The sequence below is a fragment of the Excalfactoria chinensis genome, chromosome 9 (assembly GCF_039878825.1).
Source record: "Excalfactoria chinensis isolate bCotChi1 chromosome 9, bCotChi1.hap2, whole genome shotgun sequence".
NCBI classification, from domain to species: Eukaryota; Metazoa; Chordata; class Aves; order Galliformes; family Phasianidae; genus Excalfactoria; species Excalfactoria chinensis.
In genome coordinates, this window is record NC_092833.1 from 6,986,906 (window position 1) to 7,012,812 (window position 25,907).

At 37.1% G+C, this 25,907-nt stretch overlaps 2 protein-coding genes across 5 annotated transcripts in view; both read left to right on the plus strand.

Moving 5' to 3' along the window:
- PLS1 (plastin 1) overlaps positions 1-1,560 on the plus strand; it is a 36,306-nt gene extending 34,746 nt beyond the window's left edge. For 2 of the 4 annotated variants that reach the window (XM_072344567.1, XM_072344566.1), the window contains exon 17: positions 308-1,208. In XM_072344567.1, coding sequence (XP_072200668.1) covers positions 308-443 — 136 coding nt within the window. In that variant the 3' untranslated portion in view covers positions 444-1,208. Of the gene's footprint in view, positions 1-307 lie in introns of all 4 variants that reach the window. The other 2 variants (XM_072344565.1, XM_072344568.1) reach the window with 2 other exon arrangements.
- Positions 1,561-2,301: 741 nt separating this feature from the next.
- Positions 2,302-22,494, plus strand: TRPC1 (transient receptor potential cation channel subfamily C member 1). The gene is made up of 13 exons (XM_072344460.1): positions 2,302-2,596; positions 4,158-4,312; positions 5,353-5,454; positions 6,269-6,471; positions 8,734-8,865; positions 9,264-9,459; positions 11,044-11,380; positions 12,911-13,050; positions 14,801-14,944; positions 18,457-18,635; positions 18,790-18,991; positions 19,561-19,755; positions 20,606-22,494. Exons 1-13 carry the CDS (start codon positions 2,461-2,463, stop codon positions 20,831-20,833), a joined length of 2,349 nt encoding a protein of 782 aa, XP_072200561.1. The 5' UTR covers positions 2,302-2,460; the 3' UTR covers positions 20,834-22,494.
- Positions 22,495-25,907: the final 3,413 nt, after the last annotated feature.

A 25,907-nucleotide genomic window follows, 5' to 3' on the forward strand; every position in this document is an offset into this window, starting at 1 on the left:
GTCGATTTGTTTCACAGAATGTTCTGAATTCTAATATTTGAGAGCTATTTTTCTAGCTTCTTAACAGCTGCACATTATACTTAATAACCTGCCATGAACCCTACGTTTTTGAGAATCATAAATGCTCTGTTAACCAGTAGCAAAATGGCTACCAGTATGGTTAGTACATTTTTTTTATTCACAATAATGTTCATTTTCACCAGGTGCTGATTTAACAGGCATATCCTAATGTTAAAATCTGTTGTTGCTATGAATCTTCACACGTTAGTAGATGCTAGTTAGATAATATGTATTTTCTCTTTCCAAGGTATGCCATTTCAGTTGCTCGAAAAATTGGTGCTCGTATATATGCTCTCCCAGATGATCTGGTTGAAGTGAAGCCAAAAATGGTGATGACAGTGTTTGCATGTTTGATGGGAAGAGGACTGAACAAAATAAAATAATCAAGAGATTTAACACAACTTCCTGTGATGTTAAGCACAACAAATTACAGAATTTTGAAGCTTAGTACAAAATGAGAGAAATTGTATGCACAGATATACTCATTAATTTCATCCTACCTTGTTTTTATGAAATTGAATGAAATTTTAATACATTGATTATTTGGTTGCTACTATCTTCAGAATGTTCATTATAAAATTAGCATCTAATCTGTATTGCTTCAAAAACAAACCAACCCAACTGCATCAATCAAGCATCAGTTTATTTAGCACGTAACCACCTGTATTATTTTACTATTCTTTTTCAGCTCCTATTGAGAAACTTTCTTTTTTGGAGGCTATTAGTTAAATTGTCCTACCTGTATCAAGATGCATTCCAGTCCCTATTACATTACAATGGACTTTACAAGTTATCATCCTTGCCTTATTCTTTAAGAGTTTAAATCCTGTTGAAACCAAAGTCTTGCCTTTGACTTCAGTCAGAGCAAGTGAAGGCCAGTGATAATATCTGGAAGCTGATGAACATTCATAAAGCTGGTGAAACTTTTTGTGGGAATCATCTTTAAATGTAGCAGCTTTGCTATTGAGCAAGAACTTTGATGGTCTGTGTCCTGAGGAAAAAAGCCTAGTAGGCAGAAATGTGATCATGTTGTTCGATCTGCACATATGTTACCTTTTTCAGTTGAACTGCACATGAGATTCTTTTTTTAAATCATAAAATATTGTAAAATGAACAATAAAAGCCTGGCCTGTCCAGAAGGGGTCCATACAGGTTGTTCCTTTGACTTTTACTGGAGTATATGGCATATATAGAGAGGCTTTGTATAGGGTACATTGTCTGGGTAAGATTTAATTTTGATCTTAAAGGAAATATTTGTACCTTTCTGTGCAGCCATAATTTTACACCAAAGGTTCTGGATTTTTAATTCTTACCAGAAGCTGAACAGTAAGAAAGGCAAAACTAAATACAAATAGATGTTTCTCTTAAAGATATGGAACCACTTTTTTCCCTCTCTGCCCCTAGAAACAGTAATTGTGGCAAAATCCAAGCATGATAATAAGTGAGCAGTTGCAGCAAGCTTCTGTTATCTTGTGTAACATATTAAAAGAAAGAAGATGCATCCATTTGATTTCCCTTATGTAAGGGGATACTCAGTGTCTCAGAGAATTAAGGGCTTGGATGTGTGTATTTTAGAAAAACAAAATCAATGGGAATTATGTTTACAATTTGTTCAAGCATATTTTGATAAAATAGAAATGTGTTTTAAGGTCACCTCAGCTTCTCCACAGCATCCATCCTTATAGCTCAGCTAAAGCGAATCAGGCTGTGTCAGTGGGGTCAGCTCAGGATGACTGCCTGCAGCCTGGGGGCAAGAATTTGGGGATAAGGCCTCGTATATCATGACCACCTGCACTAAACCACGAGAACAGGAGCTAGGGCTGCAAGTTATCAACATATGGAATTAGTTGTCTTTAAATGGCAAAGATAAAGGCATATAATTGTAACATTAAAAGGAAGAATTAATAGCTGTGATGTTTAGAATTACTTCCCTAAGAGTTAACTGATAAAAACGTGTCCCTGCTGTGTGTACGTGCAGGTACAGCGCAGTAAGGCCCTGGGCTCAGTGCTCCTGCCTCTGCGGCCCGCGCCATCAGGCTGCGACCGGGCTTGAAAGCACAGGGACCCTCCGCGGCTGACCACGGTCCCCTAAAAAAGCCGTTTTCGAGGGGTAACGCTAAACCGCGGAGGCGCACGACGGTGAGTGAGGACCCGGTGCCGCAAGCCGCCGAGCCACAGCCCACCGCCGTGCTCCTCCCCGCCTAGCGCCCGCTGCCCCCCGGAGAGGAGAGGCCGCCATTGGATTCTGCGCAGTGCAGTGGGGAGCGGCCGCCCTGCCCTGCCCTGCCCCGGCCGGCAGTGCCGGGTGCTGCCGCCCCGCTCCGCCCGGGGCTGCCGGGGTCCTCCTGCTGCGCGGCCTCGTCCCGCCCGCGCGCTCATGGGCCTGGCGGAGCCGGCGGCATGGCGGCTCTGTACCAGAGCGCGGACCCGTCCGCCTCGGCCTCGCCCAACAAGCTGCTGGCGCTGAAGGATGTACGGCAGGTGAAGGAAGAGACCACGCTTGACGAGAAGCTTTTCCTGCTGGCCTGTGACAAAGGTACGGAGCCCCTTGCTGCGGCCTCGGGAACGGGGGGCTCGGCCTCTTGCTCCGAGGCCTGAGCTGTTCTCTCCCCGCAGGCAGCGGCCGCGCTTCGGGCGGGGCAGGGGCAGAACGTTTTCCGTGCAGCGAAAACAGGGGCCGCGCCTTGTAGCGGTGCGCAGTGGGTCGGTGTGCCGGGGAGTTTGTGTTGTGACTGCACAGCCAGTAAACGGTTGCTCTGGTCGCTTTTAAAGTTCCTCTCCAATGGGCGACTTACCTAGGCGTCAGTGAAATGCTTGGGGCACTGAATGGCACCTAATGGGTGCAAAGAGATTTTTCCTGTCTAAAATATGATGCTTGCTTAGTTTAAGCACGTGTTTATTTACCTTGTTTAAAGATAGTCTTAAATCAAACGGCTCTTAACACTTTCAAAGCATTGGACCCCAAAACAGGCTGTTGATCAGGTGATGAATGGTTCTGTGTTTCTATGTAGCAGCCAATGTGTTTATGTGCAGCTCTGCCCACTGCTGTCTGTTGGGTTAGCGCTGGGCAGCGGTTCAGAGGCAAGTGGCGGCCTGTGAAGCAGGGGTGCTCAATGGGAGGTCAGTGCCTTGCTGTCAGATGGACAAACTGCCCACAGCCCTACTGCTGGTGGAACCTGTCCTGGAGACTAGAGCCAGGCAGCACGCTCTCAAAGTGTAAACAGGCTCAGAGAGCTAAAGGATGCACGATAAAATAACAACGAGAAGATCTTTTAAATAATAAAAGAAAAACAACCATTCTGATGTGTCTAACTGCTGGTTTAGTACTGTTACAGGCTGTATCTGAATGTTCTAAGTCTTGTACATCAAGATCTGTCTTTGTCATGGTCCTCTGTGCCATGAAATAGCTTGTTAGAGGCAAAAATAAAACTTCTCCTTGGCAGCAAGGAGCAGTTAAACAGAATAATACTGTACAGGGTAATGTCAGTACTGCTATGTCTGTATTTCAGGCAAATTGGAAAGTGCAGATGTCTACACAGCACAGTTTTACTTGCTCATCAAATTTGCTAGGTTGATTTTTGTAACATTGCAGCATCGCATCACCCTGACTTTCATGATTGGTACATTAAAGTTGGAAATAAATAGGAAATGCCAACATGGCTTGTACTCGAGAGAAGCAGGTGTGTTTGTGGTGCTGTATAGAGGGCTGCTCTGATGCTGCAGTTCTTCTGCACCAAGTAGCTGATGTAGCTTTGATGTAGCTGATGTTTTTAGTGTCTCAGAGGTTATGTATGCAGTGCTACCTCAGTTTTGAAAAGTACATGTGCTTTTGTGTGTTACATCTGCTTGTTTTTGAGACTGGAACTAAAGGATGGATTGTAGTACATGTCTTAGTGCTTCCCTGAAAGAGAACTCTTAGTATGTCTTCAGTTTTCCATCTGGAGGGAGAATTCTCATCCATCTTGACTTCTTAATTGCCTGACATACTCACTGTATTGTCAGTTGTGATGGATTGTAGCTGGTACTTCAACATGTTCACATGCTTTTACTGCTTTACAATAAGAACACTGAGATATATTCATACGTTGTTCATGCAGGTGATTATTACATGGTTAAGAAACTCTTAGAAGAAAACAGCTCGGGTGAGATGAACATAAATTGCGTGGATGTGCTTGGAAGAAATGCTGTTACCATAACGATTGAAAATGAAAATTTGGACATACTGCAGCTTCTTCTGGATTATGGGTGCCAGGTATAGAAAACATTGATTATTGGAAACTTGGAGTGTAGTCATTGATTTCTGTAGTCTATTTCGTTTATATTTTTTTCTGTTGACGTGTCGGAATTTGGCAGAAATAGAATCTGTCTTTAGAGGCACTTCAGCCTATTTTTTTCCAGGCAGTAATTGTGAAAATTGCTTTAAATAAGAGCACATAAATATGTTTTGTCACAGATGATTTCAGGATAAGGCAAGAGTGCGTTTGCATGATGCCTTCTTGTAAAACCTGATCCGTGCTGAGACACGGAGCAGAGGCAGTTTCATATCAATGGTATTTGCTTGACTCTGTTGTGTTCTTGTAAGTGTGCTCAGCTACTGCCAGGAGAGTTGCAGTTACGAGGGTGTTTCAAACAGGCAAAAAAATAATCATTTTGTGAAGTTGTTTATTACTAGACAGAAAAAGAAAACAAGCAGCTTTCCCATCCCCGGATCTCTATTTTAGTGGCAATATTACAATCTGTTTGAGTTTTCTGAAGTGAATTTAAAAGGGTGCTATCAGCTGTAGGGAAAGTGGAAAGCTCTTTAGCTTAACTTCGGGGAAGTCTCAGGGGTAGTCATGAGCCCAGGAAAAAAGTTCACATTTCCAGCTTTACGGACAGAGCTGTGAAGGCAGGGCTGAAGTATGTGATGTATCTGAGTTGTGTTACAGACACTTAGTTGTTGCATTTTTATTAAGCTTTTACACCCTTGCTTATAATCTGTCTCTTAAAACCTGATTTTTTTGTTAGTATCCTGTGTCATCTTTGCTGACAAGTAAGTTTTACAACTGGTTCTTCTGCTGCTCAGGCAGTAAAACAAATTATCAGTAATGCTCTGCTAACTCCTGGCATGACAGCCTGAATTTAATGTGATTGTATGAAGAACATTTTTCAGTACTTAATTTTAAGTAAAATAAATAACATCTATATAATTTAATGTATGTGCATATTTAAAATTTAGTTTGGCTGCAGGTTGAGTCTTCATTTTATGCAAGGTAATGCTGTTTTTATGTGTAACTTGTTTTCTTTTCTTAGTCATCAGATGCACTTTTGGTGGCTATTGACTCGGAAGTGGTGGGAGCTGTTGACATTCTACTTAATCACCGACCAAAAAGATCCTCCAGGCCAACCATTGTAGTTGAGTGGTGTTGTTCTGTGTTTGTTTGGTTGCACAGTAAGGGACTGTGGGTTCTGGGTAACTGTGATATTTAAAACAGTGTCCTTAAATGGAATTCCGTGTCTCTAAGCTGACAGAACTTGGGTATCAGAGATTATTATGGCATCTTTTGTCTTAATGATAAGAGTATGTTGTTTTGCTTTATTGCCTGTAGGAGTCCAGTAGCTTTATACATTCCAAATGCTAACGGGTGCTGAGAGAAAAGAAAATGCACTGAAACTTCTTAGAATTTTCAGGCAAATCTATAAGCATCAAATCTTCACCTTGAAATTAATCTCTTGAAACTTATTTTGATGATGCTGAAGTATAAATTTCTACAAGTTCATAAATAGAGGCAGAGGAAGGAAGGGAGGGAATAATGTGTTGTGCAGCAGTGTGTGTTACAGTCAGGATATTTATTGTACACTTGGATAGTAAATATGCTCCTTTCCTTTCTTTCTTTCTTTCTTTAACCTTGATTAGAGCAAAATGCATTCCATTATATGCAAATATGTTATTAAGGAGAAGGTAGACGATGAATGCTTGGTGTTCTTTGCAAATAAACCTGAAACGTCCCTGTGTTGCTTTCTCTCTTTTTGGTATTTATATGAGAAGGGCTTGGATGTTGTTATACATTTTTTCTTTTTTTTTTTCATGTTACTGAACGTTGAAAAAAATGCTTTGATCCCAATGAATTCCTTCCTTAATGCTGAGCAGTGAAAAGTAACTTTCATTGCAAACACTCTGTGATAGAGCTGTATGTAATAAATTGATACTCTCTCCTTTTTATTCCAGAAACTAATGGAACGCATTCAGAACCCAGAATACTCAACAACCATGGATGTGGCACCTGTCATCTTAGCTGCTCATCGTAATAACTATGAAATTCTCACTATGCTGTTAAAGCAAGATATATCATTACCCAAGCCTCATGCTGTAGGCTGTGAATGCACACTTTGTACTGCAAAAAACAAAAAAGACAGTCTGCGACATTCCAGGTAAGATTCATCAATTACAGACAGAAATTAAGGAATTATTGTCATCATTCTGTTGTGTTAGTTGGGGCAGATTCAGTATATTTCCTTTTCCTCTCAAGGTGAAGATTAGAAGCAGTTCCCTTTATTGTATTGTTTTGTCTGTTGTGGTGTTTTTGGGGGATGGAGTATGCTTGAATAGGCTGATGGAAGGTAGTGGCTTTCTTTAATTTTGGCTTGATGCTCTTATTCTATTTATACTGCCTTATTTTTTATGAGCTGGAATGAAGAGGTAGTTAATACTTGATGCTGTTTCTAAAGGATTGTATGTAGCATGGCTTGATGAATGTAAACTAAAGATGTGTTTTTCCAGTATTCTTCAAAGTAGAAAACTTTCTTTCCAAAGATGTAATTAGGGAAGGAGATTTTTACTAATCTTAACAATATTTTATCTTGTTAACTTGAAAACACGTTTGAAGGCTGAATGTAATTTAATATGTGATAGTTTAGGGGGGAAAAAAATCAGAGCTTGAAAACTGTAAGTGGACTCCAATTGCAATATACAGTTAATTATTACTTATTTATTTCAGTGTGTATCTCAGTCACAGAAAGAGAAGGGAAATGAAAGGTTAGTTATTACTGCAATTCAGCTGCTACAAGCCATGTCCTGGTACCTGTCACAGCAATATCCAGCTGACAGTGCATAATTTACTCCAGTATGGAAAAGGGTGTCACTGTATCCCAAGCAAACAGTGGAAATGTTTGAGACGATACTTTGTAGCTGACAGTAAGATTTTATCAGCACTGTAGGTTGTCACAAATAATACTGTCTGCAGAAGAAAGCTGTCAATGTACTATGAACCTGTAACAAACAGTACATGCAGTAATAAGTAAAGATGCCTGGACAAGATGTGAAAAAGTTGTACAGGTGCTGATGAGCAATGCTGAAGTTTGGACATGGCACTTTGTCTGTGTTAATGGATTTTACTGTAGTAAATAGACTTTTGGTTGGTCTGTAAGGCACAGTGAAATGTTTCTGCTTCAGAGAGTGAGAGCTCTTCCCGCTTGTTTTTAAAAGCGTCTCCTCCATAGTAAGTGTTGCACTTTAAATTGTAGTTATAATAATTAATTTGTATTTTAAACTTGTAACATTCTTTGTTTTTCTGTTTGGATAATACTGATTTTACAGCTGGAAAGAGACAAAAGACAGAGAGGGATAATATTTCAAGAAGCAAAATGTGGGGGTTGGTGAGAATAAAAGACTGTATGTGTAAGTCTGTAGGAAATGTTGACTGCAGAATAAAGAATGTGTGGTAATGCTGGCCATTGGGGAGGAGCAGCACGTTATTTTCACAAGGCTTAATGCTGTCACGCTGAAAATAATCTTCAAAGATTCAGTGCATGGAGTCCTGTTTACATTGCATCTTAGCAATGCATGCACTTTGAAAATAATGGCATTGTGCAAAAACAGAATGGAAAACCATTTGAGTAAGTTAGTCTCAGATCTCCTGCTTTTGGATTGGAGGAGAGTATTCACTATCTTGTCTCCATTATGGTCCACAATTTTGACCATGTGATTAATATAAAGGAACGAGGAACCTGAAACACTTTTGTATGTTCTGTTTTGCTTTCCTTGGTAGGATTGATTAGGTGGGTAACACGCTTTGTGCAGAAAAGCCTGAGCATGGAATTCAGAAAGCTGCTGGCACAAATCTGGTTTTGAAGTGAGGAGAATTTTGAATTGAGTAGATAGGCTCTTTCTCACCTCTTTTCGTGAGCTAGCTGGGATAATTTTACTCATCTGAAGTAGCTGACATACAAATTCTTTTGCCTGCTGCTTTCCACTGTTCTTAATTTAGTTTGTTAGAGCAGAAGATTGCCTTCAGTGCTTTAATCCCCTTTCAGTACCTTTCAATACTTGAAGTACCTGCAGAACTACTATATTAGATTTTAAACTGTCAACATTTTATCAGTGGTATTACCTTAATTGATGTCCTTATGCAGAAGGTGATGGTGGTAGTTGAAGTAGTGAGGCATAGAAGAGGGTACCAGTTTGGCAGCTAACTTGTGTTACTTAGAATAGTGAGGATTAAAAGCGTGTGAAGGACAATGTTCTTTCATATGCTATGTTTAATGTTTTCTTTTGTTTGTTTTGTTTTGTTTTTTCCTGGTTTTAGGAAACCCTCTTATTTTGTCTTTATGCAATTTTATGCATGCTCTGGAAGTGATTTAATACTGCTAATCACAAAAAACATCTTCATTTTCCTTGATGGTATTTTGTTACAGGTTTCGTCTCGACATTTACCGGTGTTTGGCCAGTCCTGCTTTGATAATGTTGACAGAGGAGGATCCAATTCTGCGAGCTTTTGAACTTAGCGCAGACTTAAAGGAATTAAGTCTAGTTGAGGTTGAGTTCAGGTAGGAATTGGAAAGCACAACCCAACTTCAATACTTGTATGAAATGATGTGCATAGAAAAATTGTGGGTTTTATTCTTGTTGCTTTTTTTTTTTTCCTTGTAATTTCCACATTTAAACTGATGATTAGGGATTATTTTAGAAGTTTGTAAAGTGACTAATGTGTCTTTCACAGTCATTTTGTAAGACTAATTACTTGATTCTGTCTAGTGTAGTTGCAAACTGATTGTAATTATGTAATTATGCTACAGAGAAACCTGCTCAGAATTGTCTTGAGAATGCTTTGGTCTTTAAAAGTGACTTTTTTTTTTCTTAGCATAATATGCAAGCCCAACAAAAAAGGATAGTTAATGGAAACTTTTATCAGTGTAATAGTATCTACTGTTTCTGTGTCTTCCAGAAATGATTATGAGGAGCTAGCTCAGCAGTGCAAAACCTTTGCTAAAGACTTACTTGCACAAGCAAGGAATTCACGGGAGCTGGAAGTTATTCTGAATCACACATCTAGTGATGAACACGTAGACAAACGAGGGTTGCTGGAAGAGAGGATGAACCTAAGTCGCTTAAAACTTGCAATCAAGTATAATCAGAAAGAGGTTTGTTTTTGCTGTAGTTTGGTAGACTTTGTGTATTTTATTTTGCTAGTGATTGAGTTTACCGATCTGCCTGTAGATGTAGAAGCACAAGTAAATTTGCAAGTTACAGAAGTAATATGAACATTATCTGCATGTGGGAACAGAGAAGTATTATTTCAGGATAGGGAGTATTTCCTCTGAATTTACTTTTTTTGGGGAAAAAAAAAAAAAAGTGGTCTTTTCAGTATTGCAGTATAGACTATCACTCTATATTGAAAAACTCTGGTAATGGTAAATATCTGTTCAGATCCTCAGTAAATCCATATGTAAGGGAGCATGGATCCTTAGGCCCCATACATTACTTGTCTTCTAGTTTTCAGCTGTTCAGCTTTGGCTCAGCCCTTATCTGTGCTCTGTAATAACTGAGTTAGACTTAGGCTATGTTCAGCTATGCCCAGGCACAGAAGTGCCTTTTAGTGTCATCAATATGGATGATTTATGTTGTAAGTTTATGTTGTCTTTATCTATTAACAAATTATAACTTTAGTTTTGCTGTACTAGTAGCAGATAGGCATTTGTTGGGATTGCAACAAAGACTAGGGACTGAGAGAAAACTTTCATGAAAAATCCATTTTTAGTTGACATTTTCTGTTCATTGTATGTAGATAAGCTTCAGCTGCATGTGAAACTGTTAAAATACATAATGTCTGAATCACGAGCCACATTTATGGAGTGTTTGAAAACTGGCACAACACATTCCTGGTACAAATTTAACAACATAATGAACTATTTCTGGTTTTCAACAAAGTTTATTTTTTTTATCACAGTGGCTGGAGAATAAAATCCATTGTGTGGTATCTTTGCAGAGGGTGTAATTGCTGGCAACTTAAATATAAACACATTTTATCTAAAATATGATAATATTAGTGTCCTTTTTGCTGATTTATTCTTTAAATTAAATTACAGAACATCTTTTAGTGCAAATATATTCTTTTGTAACTCCATGCAAATCAGCACCTGACATTTAAAGCTACATTTGCATAATCTGTGTAACCTTCAATCCTAGACTGTCTTCTTCTACAAGGCAGAGTCAAAAAAGCTTACTCAGATCTAAAATGAAACCTGCCAAACAGATCCAGAGGGGAGTTTAAGTACTGATGTATATAAAATTAATTACTTGTGTTTAGCCTTAGTCTTCGAAGTTGTTGCATTTTGCAGTATGGATGGTATATTAAATTAGCATTATCTTGTTCTTCACATGATCTTTACAGTATTATGTAATAACTCAGATAATACAGCTGTCCGAGGCAATATCTATTTATATGCTAAATTTTTAAGTTACTGAAAATCAGAACTTATTCTTAACATGTAAACTATTAGAAGTATTTTATATAACTCATGTTTAGTTGCTGGCTTTAGAGAGAAATTAGAACAATGTTCATGATTATATCGGACCCATAGCTCTTTTATTATCTTATAGTTATTTGAACTTAATATCTTTCCCATTTCCTGTTTGTTGGTAGTTTCTCATTGTTGGAGAAGTAATTTTAATAACTGCTGTTAAGAAACGTGAGTTTGATTTCTTGTTTATTTTCTCTTTTCTAGTTTGTTGCTCAGTCTAACTGTCAGCAGTTTCTCAATACTGTGTGGTTTGGACAGATGGCAGGCTATCGACGCAAGCACACATGCAAAAAAATTTTGACTGTTTTGATGGTTGGCATTTTCTGGCCAGTACTGTCCCTGTGTTACTTAATAGCACCTAAATCACGAGTAGGTCGTATAATTCACACTCCATTTATGAAGTTTATTATTCATGGGGCTTCATATTTCACATTTCTTCTGTTGCTTAATTTGTACTCCCTCGTCTACAATGAGAATAAGAAGAATACGATGGGACCAGCCCTTGAGAGAATAGACTATCTTCTGATAATATGGCTAATTGGTAGGTATGATTTGAGCTGGGTGACAATGGCTGACATTGACTGAACAATAGTGATTTGTCCTACCTCTCTGTGAAATCATCATGTTATTAATTGCTTGACAGAATTTTCATCTTTGAAGGATTGTATTACAAAGGAAGAAGGGCATTTTGAAAAGCACAATGATATGTTATCACAGAAGGTGAGGTGTCAGAGACAGAATGTTGGAGGATCTAATAGGGGGAAGGTGAATTTTATTTCAGAAGCACAGGTAGCATTTTCAGTGATGCAAGTGAGATTCAGTCATACATTAAGAAATTAACACAGAAGCTCATCTTCTTAAGGTTAGGACATTTTAAAGTTCAAATGCAGGGGAATACTGATAATACAGGGGGGAAGCTGTGTGTTCCTCTACTGATTTTATCTGGTGCTAAGTTAAAGAATGAATTGAGTTCAGATGTTGCCTTAAATTTTTTCAAGTTATTATGAATGGGCAGCACGGTTTAGTACATACATAGTTTAATCATTGCAAGTCATGACTCCCTGTTATCAGCCAACAATATAGCAAGTTTTTAATTTCATCCAATTCTAATTTCCCATTTTACAACTTTCTATTTCTGTATGTCATTGTCACTGATTATAATAACTGTACCTGAAGTGGTCCTTGTTAATTTTGGTTTATGCAGTAGAGGGAGCACAGGTATAATTTTTATTGAGTAGATGACTCATGAACTTTTGTTTTTGCTTGATTTTTGTTTCTTTTCATTTTTAAATTAAAATTTGACACACAAACCACTGAAATTTATACCTTAATAGGGAGGTAATTCAATATTTTATCATTGACACATACACAGTTGACTGGAATTTTAAAAAGCAGTGATACAGTTGAAAACAGTTGTGTGTAGATTGTTTCGTTGGTAATTATGATTATTTGCATTATTAGCTGTAATAAGTGTTGAGTAATTCATGCAGATTTTTTGAAATCCCCAGTAATCTCCCCATTAACATGTGCAAGTCTGAAACTGTAAGCTTCAAGTACAGAGTCCAGGCATTACAGACTCCTCCTGTTTTGAGAATCAGCGTCTGATTTGAACATTCTCTTACTCCATCAAATCCAGTGTAGAGGGAAGATACGTAATTAGGTGTTATGGAAATTTCACTGAAAATATATCGAAATATTTTGGTTTCTTCATGTGATATTTTAACATGCAGACTCCAGACGGGATTGAACAATTACCTGCAATTACCATCAACCACTGAAATCCAGTTGTTTTTCATATTATTGAATCCTAAATTTGTTGAACTAATTCTGCGTTTAGCTTAAGTACATCTTTCCAAATAATGTATCTTAGAATTTTGTTGCGAATGTTCAGTAATGCATGCATTCCATGCAGTGTTTTTTAGTAAATCTACGTTGTTCTCTCTTTCTCTTTGCTAAGACTTCCTTTACCAAACCCAGTCTAAAGTGTTTTACTTGTACTAGAATATCTATTGAGTACAATAGCTCAACTACTCTGCCTTTTAATTTTTTTGTTTCTTCCTTCCCACTACAGGAATGGTGTGGTCAGATGTTAAAAGACTCTGGTATGATGGTTTAGAAGACTTTTTAGAAGAGTCACGTAATCAGCTTAGTTTTGTCATGAATTCCTTGTATTTGGCAACTTTTGCTCTCAAAGTAGTTGCCCATAACAAGGTGAGCACCCATCTCCATAAAGTGTAAGCTCCTCTGAGATAGACTGGGCACATGTAGAAGCATCTTGAAGGAGAAGTTGAAAAGAGAGTTAGAGAATGCATAAGACAGCATCAAGAATTCAGGAAAAAACAGGCTTAATGTCCTTCTTTAAGAACTCAGTTCTCATTTGGCATACTATCCTCATATAGCTTTTCTGATCTGTCATTTGAGGTAGCTTGATTTCATGGGCCAGTACCTGTGCAGAATTCTATTACTAACTTATGTATTTAGATAGCCTAACTTTTTTTGGAACAAAATTTTCTTTAGTTTTTGATTACATATGTTCAAGTTTTATAGGTCACTGGTTTTGTTGTTGTTGTTTTGTTTTTAAAGTGAGGAGGAAAAGCCCTGAGGCTATAGAACCTTGTCTTTTTTCTGTGGAAAAACCATCTGGATCTGATTGAAGATGCAAGTTTTGAATATGATCATTTCCATTCTGTTGCATGTGTTGTTAACAGCACAGCATATGGCAAGCTGCCAGACCAATTGAATATGAATATTTTAGTAAAATCCAAGCCAGTGCAGTAGCACCATTATTTGGTATTGCAAACTGTGAGCTGACAGCTGTCTGGCAGTTGAGGAGAACTGAATCAGTTTATTTCCCTCCCAGACTGATGTTTGGCTTCTTTACCCTGTACTTATGTTATTGATTCAGAGAATGGTAACCATTTGGAAAGGAAAGCTCTACTTCTTGCAAAAATTGGAGAGAGAATGCCATGTTGGGCTGCCTTCAGAATCATTTTGTTTAAAACCAACCCACATTTAGTAGCTGTTCCTTTACTAAGAGCCCTTTGCTGCTAGGTTATGATCTTTTTGGAGATGTATAACTCCTGTAAGTCACCATGTAAGAGGCACATGGTGACTTTTTGCCAATTTTATATGGCAAAATTTCTTTTTATTGTTTATAAATAATTTAGCATACCAAATAAAATTGTCTCTTAGCTCCATATTCTAGGCACTTAGCAGGAGGACCTATGCACATACAAATGCAATGTACACAAACATGTTCATCTTTGTTTCTTGTGATCTTTGTGCAGTACAATATTGGGCAAACAATTTAAATCAACCGTCTGTTCCTTTGTTTTTAAGTGTCCGTTTTGAGACAGTTGAAGCTGAATACTGAATTTGAATCCTGATTGTTTCCAGCCAAGCTGGAATTTAGGGATCTGTGGATAATTAGATGCATAGCACCCAGCCTATATAATTCACAGATGTTCACACCAACATTTAACTTAATTCTCTCTGAATCTTCCTGAAACTGGTTAAGATGTAAGCCAGTTAGTTGTGAAGGTTTTTTATGGTTTTTGTTGTTGTTAATGAAATCCTGATACAAAAAAACTCAGTTTTTTAATCTGGGCAATACCAGGCAATGCAATGGTTTTTAATAGTGTACAAGTCTGTATTTATCAACCATGCAAAACCAAGTGAAAGGGGAAGCAGAACAGAGGAATGAATATTTGCTTAGCAATTAGTGAGGAGCAGAATTAGGGGTTGAATTTAAGTTGCCTGTCTTCTGTCTCCCTCTGGAATGACTTTAAATCACCTTTGTCAAAAAATAAGGAGATACATGAAAGAGATGCTCTGTCTATGAATCTTGTGTCTGTTTTCTTTTATGCTATTACCCGTTTTAGAGGCAAAAACAGAGTGGTGCATGGGCATAGTTCTGTATTTATAGCCTAAGTGATGTCAGATTGTTCTTTTTACATTGCAGTTTCATGATTATGCTGAAAGAAAGGACTGGGATGCATTCCATCCTACACTAGTGGCTGAAGGCCTTTTTGCATTTGCTAATGTTCTGAGTTATCTGCGTCTGTTCTTCATGTACACAACCAGCTCTATTCTCGGACCACTCCAGGTAAATATCATCACTACTTGAGAAAATATTAAACATCTTAATTTACTGTGAAGAGTCTTATTAGAAAAAGATGAAGAAAGAAAAGTAAGAAAGGCAGAAAGTAGAAATGATATTGCATCGATGTTTTCATTGTTTTTTAAACCTCTCATTTAAAATACACTTTAAATACACTTTAAATAATACAATTTAAAATAGGTGGGGAAAGGTAAGAGAATGGAAGACATGTAGTAACACATTTAACTCAGTGATCTGGGGGTCTGAAGGGAAGCACTAACAGTTGGTAGTACAGTAGAAACCACAGCAGTTTTAAGTGCTTTTTTTTTTTTTTTTTTCAGGTTGCATTTTAAACTGTTTTTGTGAATTTTTCTTCTCTGGTTTGAGAACAGAAATTGAGATTTGTGCTGAATTTATGCCATGTGGTGTTTTTTTAATGGTTGTTGATTGTTTCTGTTTTTGAAGCTCATCTTAGTAGCTTCATGGTGATGCTCACTATGATAAAAGTCAAATTATATTGAGTGAACTTGAGAGTCCAGTGTGGCACTGTAGAGAATGGAAAGTGCCTGGAGAGTAGTGGAGGGGGCTCTAAGCTGTTAAGTCGGCACATTTAGGATGCAGTTACATCACTCGATCTTTTTTGATTGAAAGGAGGAAGACAATTTTCTTCCAAAACATTTTGTGGCTGGAAGTCACGTCTTAGTCCAGTGATACTTATAATATACAGTAACATTTTCTTCCTCAGTTCTTCTGTTTAGCTTCAGTCCTCAGTACAGACTGCTTCTTTTTTTCCTTTCATTTTATTTTGAAAAGCTGAAGCCCTCACAAACTGAAGCACCACTTTTTCTAAAGACACAGCTTAATGAAAAAAACCTCTGCTTAGGTATACTTCCAACTTCTCTGGCTGTAGTTCCTGGGAGATTTATGATAACAAATTTATGATAACAAATCAGATCAGACTGCTTTCTTATCCTGGTCTGATCTATTTATTTATTTATTTATGGTGGGGGTGGATAATGCTTGTTTATGGTTTATGTTTATGGTTTTTATTTGATAAAGCTGATTGTCATCATCAATGCTCTGTTTGTAAGTGTCTGCTGAATGAACAGATACTAGGAATAAATAGTCGTTTAGTGATTACACTGGTGGAATTTGACCTTATAAATTGAATCAGTGCTTTTACCTCTCTTAATGAACAAAACTAATTTTAAGAGCTTGTAGCAATCAAGTATGATTTAGAGGGATCCTGTAATTATAATGGCAGAATTAATATTTGAGAGAAGCATTATTTATTTATTTAAGTTCTTGCTGTTCAACTAGAGCTACAAGAAAGGTGGTTCTGGAGTAAGTAACTTTCGGTCAGATAAATAGTTCTTGTGTCAAGGTTTTAGGATCTAGCTGAAAAGCTCCACTCATTCAAGGTCCAACTCGTTTAATGTTGCTGCACAAGTAATTATTCTTTGGAATATTTTAGTGAAATAATCCCTTTGTGAAAAGAAAAAATAGTTGCTTTCTTAATTACAGTTCTTAAAATCACTGTGAATTGGGCTTTAAGCAGAATGTTCCTGCTTCTTGTAACCAATTAAATAATGCTGGAAGGCACTACTTTTTCTTCTTGCCCTTTCGTTTAATTATGTTGCCGTTAATTATTTTTATATTTTTTATTTTATTTATATTTTTAATGGAAATCTACTCGTACACTTAATTTTTTTTAAAGTCTTGGTGTTGCAGTAAGCATTAAGCTTGTTGTACAAATTATTTGAACATTGAAGTCTCCACATTTTAAAGAGGTTCACTGTTTAATGTGCATATTTATTTATGTACTAGATCTTTCACAAGTTTTTTAATAGGAGCCTCTGTTATGAAATTTTCCAAGTAAATAAAAACAGTCAACAGTCACTTCATTCAGTGACACGCTGAAGCTTATGTTATTACTGTTGGCCAGTACAGCTTGTGCAACAGCTCTTACAGTATTCTCTGAAAGTAGGTCACAAAGTTCAAATAGTGGTAATCAAATATGGCATGGTAACCCAACAGTGTGCACTGGGGGGGGGAAAGGCAGCTACTGTGTTCTCTTGGCTACTAGAGTTATTTTTAAGCATTTGGTTACTTTACTTATTGACTCATAAACCCTGTTCTAACAGAGACTTATAAGTTGGCTGTGTGTGGTGGGTTTTGTTTCTTGTTTGTTTGACTGATTTATTGATTGATTAACAGAACACAGAATAGTTTTCCCCTAGATTAGGTTTGGTGGCCTCATAAGATTTCGAGTGTTTAGTATTTCTTAATGCTTCAGATTACAACTTTAAAACTGTATGAAGAAAGTAACTGTTATGTGGTTTGTGTTATTAATTCCAAATGAAATGGTTTGGGGTCATTTGTTCATTTTATCTGTACTTGTTTTAACTTTCATCTGCTTTGTGACTCTCTTTTGTGGGACTGTGAGTCAGATAGTGTTGGTTTTTTGTTTGTTTGTTTTAACAGGATGAATGTGATAAAATAGTAGGGTGGGGATTGATTCTTCCTAATGAAATGATGCAATTACTGCATAGCTCTGTCTTGTTGCTAATTCTCCTTATGTCTGTGTCTGCGGCAGATTGCATTCAATTTGAAAGAATCTGCTGTGCAGCTGGGATGCTCAGTCCTGCATCATGAGAGGGAGCAAGAACAGGAGCTGGCACTTAGTTTCACAGTAAACTTGTACTTGAAGAACCAGACTAGTGATACTGTTCTGGAGTATGACTTGGTAGAGATTGATTTGTATAGTATTAGGATTTACACGTGATAATTTTGGGGAAGAGTAATTTAAATACCGTGAGCAGTGTATTATGTCTGTATAAAAACGTGTGTTTACAACAAAAACAAGTCAAGGTCCTTGCACTGGAAAAATGTTCATGCTACTTTTTAATTTTTTTTTAATGCTGTATTTATACTATTGCAAAATTCTGTGTGGGACATTTTGAAATTGAAACTAATGATCTGAATTTGACGTCATATCTTCTGTACGCTACAGCTTTCAGATTTGATGTGCTTACAGAGCTACATAACATGTATACTGTAAATCTTACGTAAAGCATACTATGAATTAATTCCTTGCTCTGCAGATGGTTTTAGGTATGCTGTTTTGATTTGTGGTGAGCTATGATTCCACATGCTTTGATTAGCTCAGTGTCTTCATTAAGTGTTTTCTTAGCTTTCTATTATAGCAGTTGTGTTGAAATGCATTTCCTTTATTGCTTTTATCTATTGACTTTTGAGCTCTTGATTGCCATTAACATTATGAATACAGTGTAAAATGTACGTGATACTGAAGAATATCACATAGATTTTCTTTTAACAACTAGAACCTGTCATTGAAAAATAATGCAAGGATATCTCCCAGTTACGTGGTCTGCTTAACTGATTCATGTCTTGCATCTTAAATATCTATTTTTTTGTTGTTATTGATTAAAGTCTGAAGGAGGATAAAAACAGTAATTGCATGTTGTACTAAAACAGGCAATAAATCTATTTCACAGATCTCAATGGGACAGATGCTGCAAGATTTTGGGAAATTTCTGGGCATGTTCCTCCTTGTTTTGTTCTCATTCACAATTGGATTGACACAACTTTACGATAAAGGATTTCCTGTGAATGACGAAGAAAGGGACTGTGCGGGTATTTTTTGTGAAAAGCAGAGCAATGACACATTCCATTCGTGAGTTGATACCTATGAATTAGTTAAATAGTTCTGACCCTTAATTCTCTGTAATTAAACAAAACTGGATTTTTTTTTCTCTGGACTTGAATATACAGTCACTAAACTCACGTGAATTTTGCTTTACCTAACAATGTTCTTCTTGTTTTTGTAGATTTATCGGCACATGTTTTGCTCTGTTCTGGTATATATTCTCACTGGCACATGTAGCAATCTTTGTCACACGCTTCAGCTATGGTGAAGAATTACAGTCTTTTGTGGGTGCTGTTATTGTTGGCACCTATAACGTGGTGGTTGTGATAGTATTAACTAAACTCCTTGTGGCGATGCTTCATAAGAGTTTTCAGCTGATAGCAGTAAGTGTTTTCTGATTAACTGTTGGTGGTTGGTAGCTGGTAAAAGGTCTGGAGCGCAAGTATTATGAGAAATTGAGGGAAGTGGGGTTGTTTAGATGGGAGAAAAGGAGATTCAAGGAAGGCTTACCACTTAATACAGCAACCTCAAAGGAGACTGTAGCCATGTGGGGGGTCAGACTTTTCTGCCAAGCAGCAAGTGATTGGACAGGAGGAAATGGCCTCACATTGTTCCAGGGGAGGTTTAGGTTAGATAATTAGAAAAAAATCCGCGCTGAAAGGATTGTGAAGCATTGGAACAGGCTGCCCAACCCTGGAGGTATTTGAAAGATGTAAGGATGTGGTGCTCAGGGATGTGGTTTAGTAGTAGATTCAGCAGTCCTAGGTTAATAGTTGGAACTGATCTTACTGGTCTTTTCCGATGTCAATGATTCTGTGATTCTCTGTGTTAAAATACTATGCAATTGTAAGGAATCAATTTTTAATGTTTTCAAAAATAAAATGTTGAATTAGCATTTTGTTATTTTTGTGCTCTTCCTTAATATTCTGCTTCTGTCTTTCTGATGCTGTAGAATCATGAAGATAAGGAATGGAAATTTGCTCGTGCCAAACTTTGGCTTAGCTATTTTGATGACAAATGCACGCTACCTCCACCTTTCAATGTTATTCCATCTCCCAAGACTATCTGTTATCTCTTCAACAGTCTTAGTAAATGGATTTGCTCTCATACATCAAGTGGCAAAGTGAAACGTCAGAACAGCCTTAAGGTAAGAAATGATGAGGAGAGTCATAGGCTCTGAAGATGGACAGATGCTACTTACTAAAATGAATCAGCAAATTGCTGTAAGAAGCTGTATGTCACATGGTGAATACTACTAAGGTAATTAGGAATGCTAGGATAATGTCTGTTGCATCCAAAATATGAAGAACACGTAGCTGTTTATACTAAATGAGATTCTATGAACTTTCATTTTGGGGAATTTCAACCCTTTTCTTTGTACACCTTCCACCCTGCCTCACCACCCAATTCCCCCTGCAGTGCTCTGGAGATATGCTTTGATTGAAAACTTACAGAAACCACTAAGAAGTATGTGCTAATCTCAAGAACTGTGAGGTCAGAGTATGCTTGCAGGAAGGTCATTTCTTTAAGACTTACTAAACTTACTGAAGCAATATGAAATTAAATAACCAGATACAAACACTGAAACATTTCACTTTGGGAAATGGAGGGGATTTTTTCTTAAATAAACATTTTTATTGTACCTTATACTTTTGTGTCTTGCTGACCAAAATAATAATAATAAAAAAGTATTAAATGCCAAGTCTTTATAAAATGCACTGAAGAACACTGAGGATTACAGAACTGGAAATTGCTCATGGGACTGTTACCAATCTACTGGTAAAATTTGTTGAGACAGAACAGCAGGTTATTACTTAATTTAGGTCACTCCAACAGTTTACTCGCATTGTACACTTTTGCACATCAGGTTGTATATATTAGAATTTCCTGGTTATTGTGTTCCTTTTTACTCAGTAATTGTATACAGGCTTTCGGGCTCTACATTTACTTAAACTTTACTTAAACTTAGTAAATGTGTTATGTTTTTATTTTTAAAGGAATGGAGAAATCTGAAGCAAAAGAGAGATGAGAATTATCAGAAGGTGATGTGCTGCTTAGTTCACCGTTACTTGACGTCCATGAGGCAGAAGATGCAAAGCACAGATCAAGCTACTGTGGAAAACCTAAATGAACTGAGGCAAGACTTATCAAAATTCCGGAATGAAATGAGAGACCTGCTTGGCTTTCGAACTTCAAAGTATGCCATGTTTTATCCAAGGAATTAAGGTCTAACTTTTCAAATGAAAAGTTCACCTCAGTTGACAGTGGGGACCTAATTTTATTGCTGGACTAAAGGGAAAAGGAGATTGTTGCACAGCAGTCATTTGAAAATATTTGTGTGAGCTTCCTAGGTAAGGAAGTACAGGAAATAAATGCAAAAATAGTTACAGTAGTTTTCTTAAGCTCTTAAACTTAATGTGTATATAAAATCTGTATATAAGTATTTTTTTTTAATGTTCCTCAGACCATGGCTGTCAGGTGTCAGAGCTTCATAACCAGCACAATACGTTCATTTCTTCTATTTTTGCTGCTTGTTCCTTTTTGATACTTGCTTTTTTAGGTTGTGGGAGAAGATGGACTTTTTAAAACAGAAATCCAGACTATGTTTATTTTTAATAGAAAAGTTGGATATAGAATAAGAGACAATTTCCAGCAGAGATGGAAATCGTGTTTGACTGTAGGTTACAGTACTTGCGAAATCTGTGTGGCACTGAAGTGCCAGGTTTTGTGTGCTATGTTGACTGTGTGCTAATGTTACTAGAATACAGAAAATGGAACCAAGACTTCCCATTCGTGGGGAGGGTGAAAGTTGGGACTCAAAATAGACCAAATGTTTCTAGAATGTTTATGGCTTTATGTAAGACAATCAGTTTCTACTGGGATTTTTCAGCAGTGCCTCAGAAGTATGTTTAACTGTGTATGATACAATTAGGAGGGGAATTTTAAACGTGATCTTTGAAGTTTTAATGTTTTGGGTTATTAAAGTGATTATCTTGACTTACTTAAACTGGTAGTTTTAACTGAAAACGAGGTGGAGGTGTGAATGGTTTTCTTTGCAAAGCTGAATAGTTCTTTTCTGAAACATTGTATGCTTCTCTCTGTGAGAACATACAGTGTATCTGAGCATTGGACTGATGTAGTATGTTGGGTCTTGCTTTACAGAGATTTTACACATCTATTTTAAAACTACTTTTCCTTTTTTTTTTTTTTTTTTTCTTATTGCAGTTGTTGCAAAGTTAAAACTTCGGTGTGTGTCAGGAGCACTATGTTATGCAAAAACATGATTTAACTTCATTTACGATGGACCGTAAGGGCTTTGTTAATTTTCTGTGCTAGAGGGTCCTCTGTGGTTTATATGCTTACCTATCATTCAAGTTGACAAGCTGTAATTGAGAAATGTGAGATTCCTTTATTTTTAATTATGAAATAAGTATATTTATGACAGCTGTAGGATTTGTTCAGAATGTTACCATTTTGGTGGTGCTCTTTGAAAATGGTCTTATGTCCAGAAGGCGCAGGTAGCCGTAATAGTCTTTGACCAGGCTGATAGAAAGTGGAGGCTTACATAAATGTTTACTTTTTCTTGAAGGGATTCTTATAAAACTTTTTCTTGTAAAGGTAATATATTTTCTGTACTATGAAAATATGCATATCCAAACTCGGGTTTAATATGATGCATCCAGAAGTCCTATGGCATTCTGAAGAGCCTCTCGTCTCTTCACGTGGATAAGAATCTAACCTCTTGTTTTGAATGCAAAGGGTGATTGAGTTTTGTTCATGGATAGGGATCTCATGTTTAAATAATACACCTACATATGAATAGTGCTGTACATGTTCTGTATATCTGAGATAGAGCCAACAAATAAAAACTCTTTGAAAAGTGTAGTTTTATTAATACTGGTCATATTTGAAACACACAGTTTTAACTAACATATTGAAAGTAATTGCTTTGTTGCTTTGTCACGTTAAGATGGTAAGCTTAAGGAACATAGCTAGTATTAATGTATTACTTTTTTTTTCTTTGTAGAACTATCCTTCTAACTTTAAGTTGTGTGAACAGCTCCCTGCAATGCCATCAAGCGGTACCTGAGTTAGTTTCAAGCAAACTAGATTGGAATCCAGTTGCAGTAATTAGCTGCTTGGCACTCGACTCATTCTGGTTAGTTCTTTGTGAAGCTGGATATCTCTATTAGTGTGTAGCAGCTTCTAACTGCTTTTATGTTACACAGTCACTGACACAACTCAGGACAACAATTTGGGGTGCAGATTAAACCTGTGGGTTCCAGACTTTTTGTTTGCTCCTGAAATACATACTTGTAAAGTGAAAGATATCATAAGTTTTTTTTTTTGTTGTTTTTTTTTTTTTTTTCCCTGCTGTACATTAGAAGTATGACACCTTTCATTTGTTGCATCTTGTTTGAAATGTTGTGGGCTTCATGTTTTCTTGGATGCTAATCAGTATGGAGTGCTTCATACCACATAGCTGATCTTGTCTTATCCTCCAGATTTGCCCAATACAAGTTTATCGAACATGTATTTATCTGTCCTAATTTGGCATTTTAATACTGGCTGTTCCAGAATTAGTCCCTAAATGATGGAGCTCTGATCTCTCCCATACGCAAACAGAACAGTTCTAGACACATGCAGAGACAAAACTCTATATGTCTATAGTATGTATTTGAACTGGGATGTCAAAGGCTAAGCAGCAGCAAAATGAGGCAAAACCAAACAAAACCAAACACAAACCAAACAAAAAGAGAAAAAAAAAGAAAAAAACTAACCCCAAATAATATTCTAGGTCTTGATCTTATCAATTTTAGCTCCTAAGAGATTTAACTGATGAAGACTAATTGTGGTTTCACCAAGCTGTTTGTTCGAGGGGACAAGTACACGTCAGACAATTGGTTACCTGTCCTTATCAGATCTGCCCCTTAAAGAAACATCAGCAGGGGCTTACAGGGCATGACTTTTATCCCACCTACCTTGCGTGACAGTGCCAATTTTGTTTAGTTGTGTCACTGGAGTTTTTCTGTAAGTTGCCTTCTTTTCTTGACAGAGGAAGTCAATTCAGCAGCTGTTTTAATCTCCTTTCAAATCTGTACTCTTTTAAGAGTATCCTACCTGCCATGCCTTACATGAAGCGCAGGTTCTAGAATGTGCTGTTATTTAAAAAAACAACAAAGTTTGGAGGAGTTGGATTGGAGTTCATTGGCTGTAGGATTCAGAATTTCATTATACAAACTTCAGTGCAAGTCATGGAAAGACTAAATGCTTTTTTTAAGACTACTGAAAAACTGAGTTTTCTTTCATGTTAACATCTTTTCTGTCTTTAAGGGCTTGTTGAATTTTTCTTAAAAACTTACATATTAAAAAGATGGAGATCTTCATGCTACTTCCCTGTACAGCAGAAAGGTAAAAAAACATTAAGGAAAGTCTGCCTATTTTCTTCTCTTGCTAGAACAGATTATTGAACATTGCTTCTCTTGAAGTGATTTAGAGATTATACTGTTAATAGATAGTTTTGATTTGCTTGCAGGTTGTAAAAATTCAAGCATATGAAATCCAGTCACAACATCTGATTTCAAAATCTGTCTTTATGGAAGATTGCCAGCTCTACTTTGTGACTGATCCTCCCTTGAGTAAACTGGCACTGCACTGCGCTTCCTGAATCCTGGCTCCTGATTCCCATTCCAGGGCTACTACTGTCAGAGCTTTGACTGCTGTAAGGCTTGGGCCTTCCAAGCAGGAGTGTGTACCAGAAGGAATCCATTTAGATAATATATGCAGTGAGTGCAGGTAAAGAGAGTGCATTAAAGTGATTTTCACATATCCCTTAAACTGCAACATTTGCTGTTCTGGGAAAATATAGATTAGTATTAATATATTTATATCTAGAAAGTTAAATAGCATTTGGATGTATTTTATTTTGTGAAGGATTTTACAGTAGAAGGAGGTGTTCAGATTGGGAATTTAAGGAGAGTGTTGAGAAGAGCAGGCAGCAGGAACTTTCTTTGCATACCATTTTGGAGAGGAGGAGCAGGCTGCCAGACTCTTCTTGCTGCCCTGAAAAAAGTTACATGACAGATGGTCTTGTCATCATAAATAAAAATAGATCATTGTAGTTCCACACAGTTCTAAGCATGATTTCCACAGTTTCTCCCCAGGCTGCTGCTGGGAAAAGCAGAGAAGTATGTGTGAAGCCCCTTAGTTTGGATAGGAACAGTTAATGGAAAACAAAGCCTAAAACTGCAATTTGAAAATTACAAAATTGTGCCTGGTTTGTAAATGAATGTTATTTCCGCAGTGCAGTGCTGTTTGGTTCAGTTAGTAAGTCAAAATCTTAGTCTGTAGATTGTGGTTACAGCCCTGAGCTGTTTGACATCAGCTGCCAGCACAGCTTTTTTGTACAGTTGGGCCTCCCTGCAATTCTTTTGTCTTCTGCCTAGCTACCCATTAAATCTTCACAACGGACACTGCTGCGTTAGCAAGCTGCACCATGGCAGTACCTCTTGGCATTTTATATGAGTCAGTAATTGAAGGAGAATGGCAATCCATGTTGCCCTGATTAAATAAGCAGCGAGTGCTTCTAATAGGGACTGCAGTTTCCTGTACATGGTCACAGATTATCAAAAGAACGCTGGTGTGGTATTTACACACAGAGAAAACAAGTACTTAAATGGATCTGTGATTCCATTCCAGTTCACTTTAGTTTTTTGTTTTACCCAGTTTCATATGTTTGTGATCAAAATGTTCGATTTCTTAGTATTAATCTTTACCTATAATAAGGTTTTATTCCTTTTTTGCTTATCTAGCCTTTCAGTTTCAGAATAACATCTGACTGTATACAACAGACAGATGTGACAAATCACTCTACACACACATTCTGCTATTTTTTTACACCAGTGGTGCCAGACTGAGTGTTGCTGTACTGTCTTTTCTTACACAGTGGAGACAAAAATTGAAACTATTTGCAGGTGTACTTTACTGTCACTGAATTAATTACTTCTGTCCTCTTCCAGGATTACCTTACAGTACTTAATAGTGACATGTCATAGTGTAGCGTGGTTGTAAGTAGAGAAAAGCATGGTACTGTTGAACATTTGAAATGTAAATGCAGGTCCTAGTCAAATTCGTGATTCACTGGCTTTCATGGAAGAAAACTCAGTCCCTTAATCATCAAGAAGGTGTAGTGTCAGTCATACTATGCAAGACCCAGAACATCAAAAACATGTAAATAATAAAAAAATGACTTTTGTTTAGCCTGCCCTACTTTATACATAATGAACAACGAGTTGGTTT

Coding starts and splice junctions, on each gene's coding strand:
- TRPC1 (XM_072344460.1), top strand. CDS start 2,461: ATGGCGGCTCTGTACCAGAGCGCGGACCCGTCCGCCTCGGCCTCGCCC. Junction 6,472..8,733: donor GACAGTCTGCGACATTCCAG/GTAAGATTCATC, acceptor ATTTTGTTACAG/GTTTCGTCTCGACATTTACC. Junction 9,460..11,043: donor TCAAGTATAATCAGAAAGAG/GTTTGTTTTTGC, acceptor TCTCTTTTCTAG/TTTGTTGCTCAGTCTAACTG.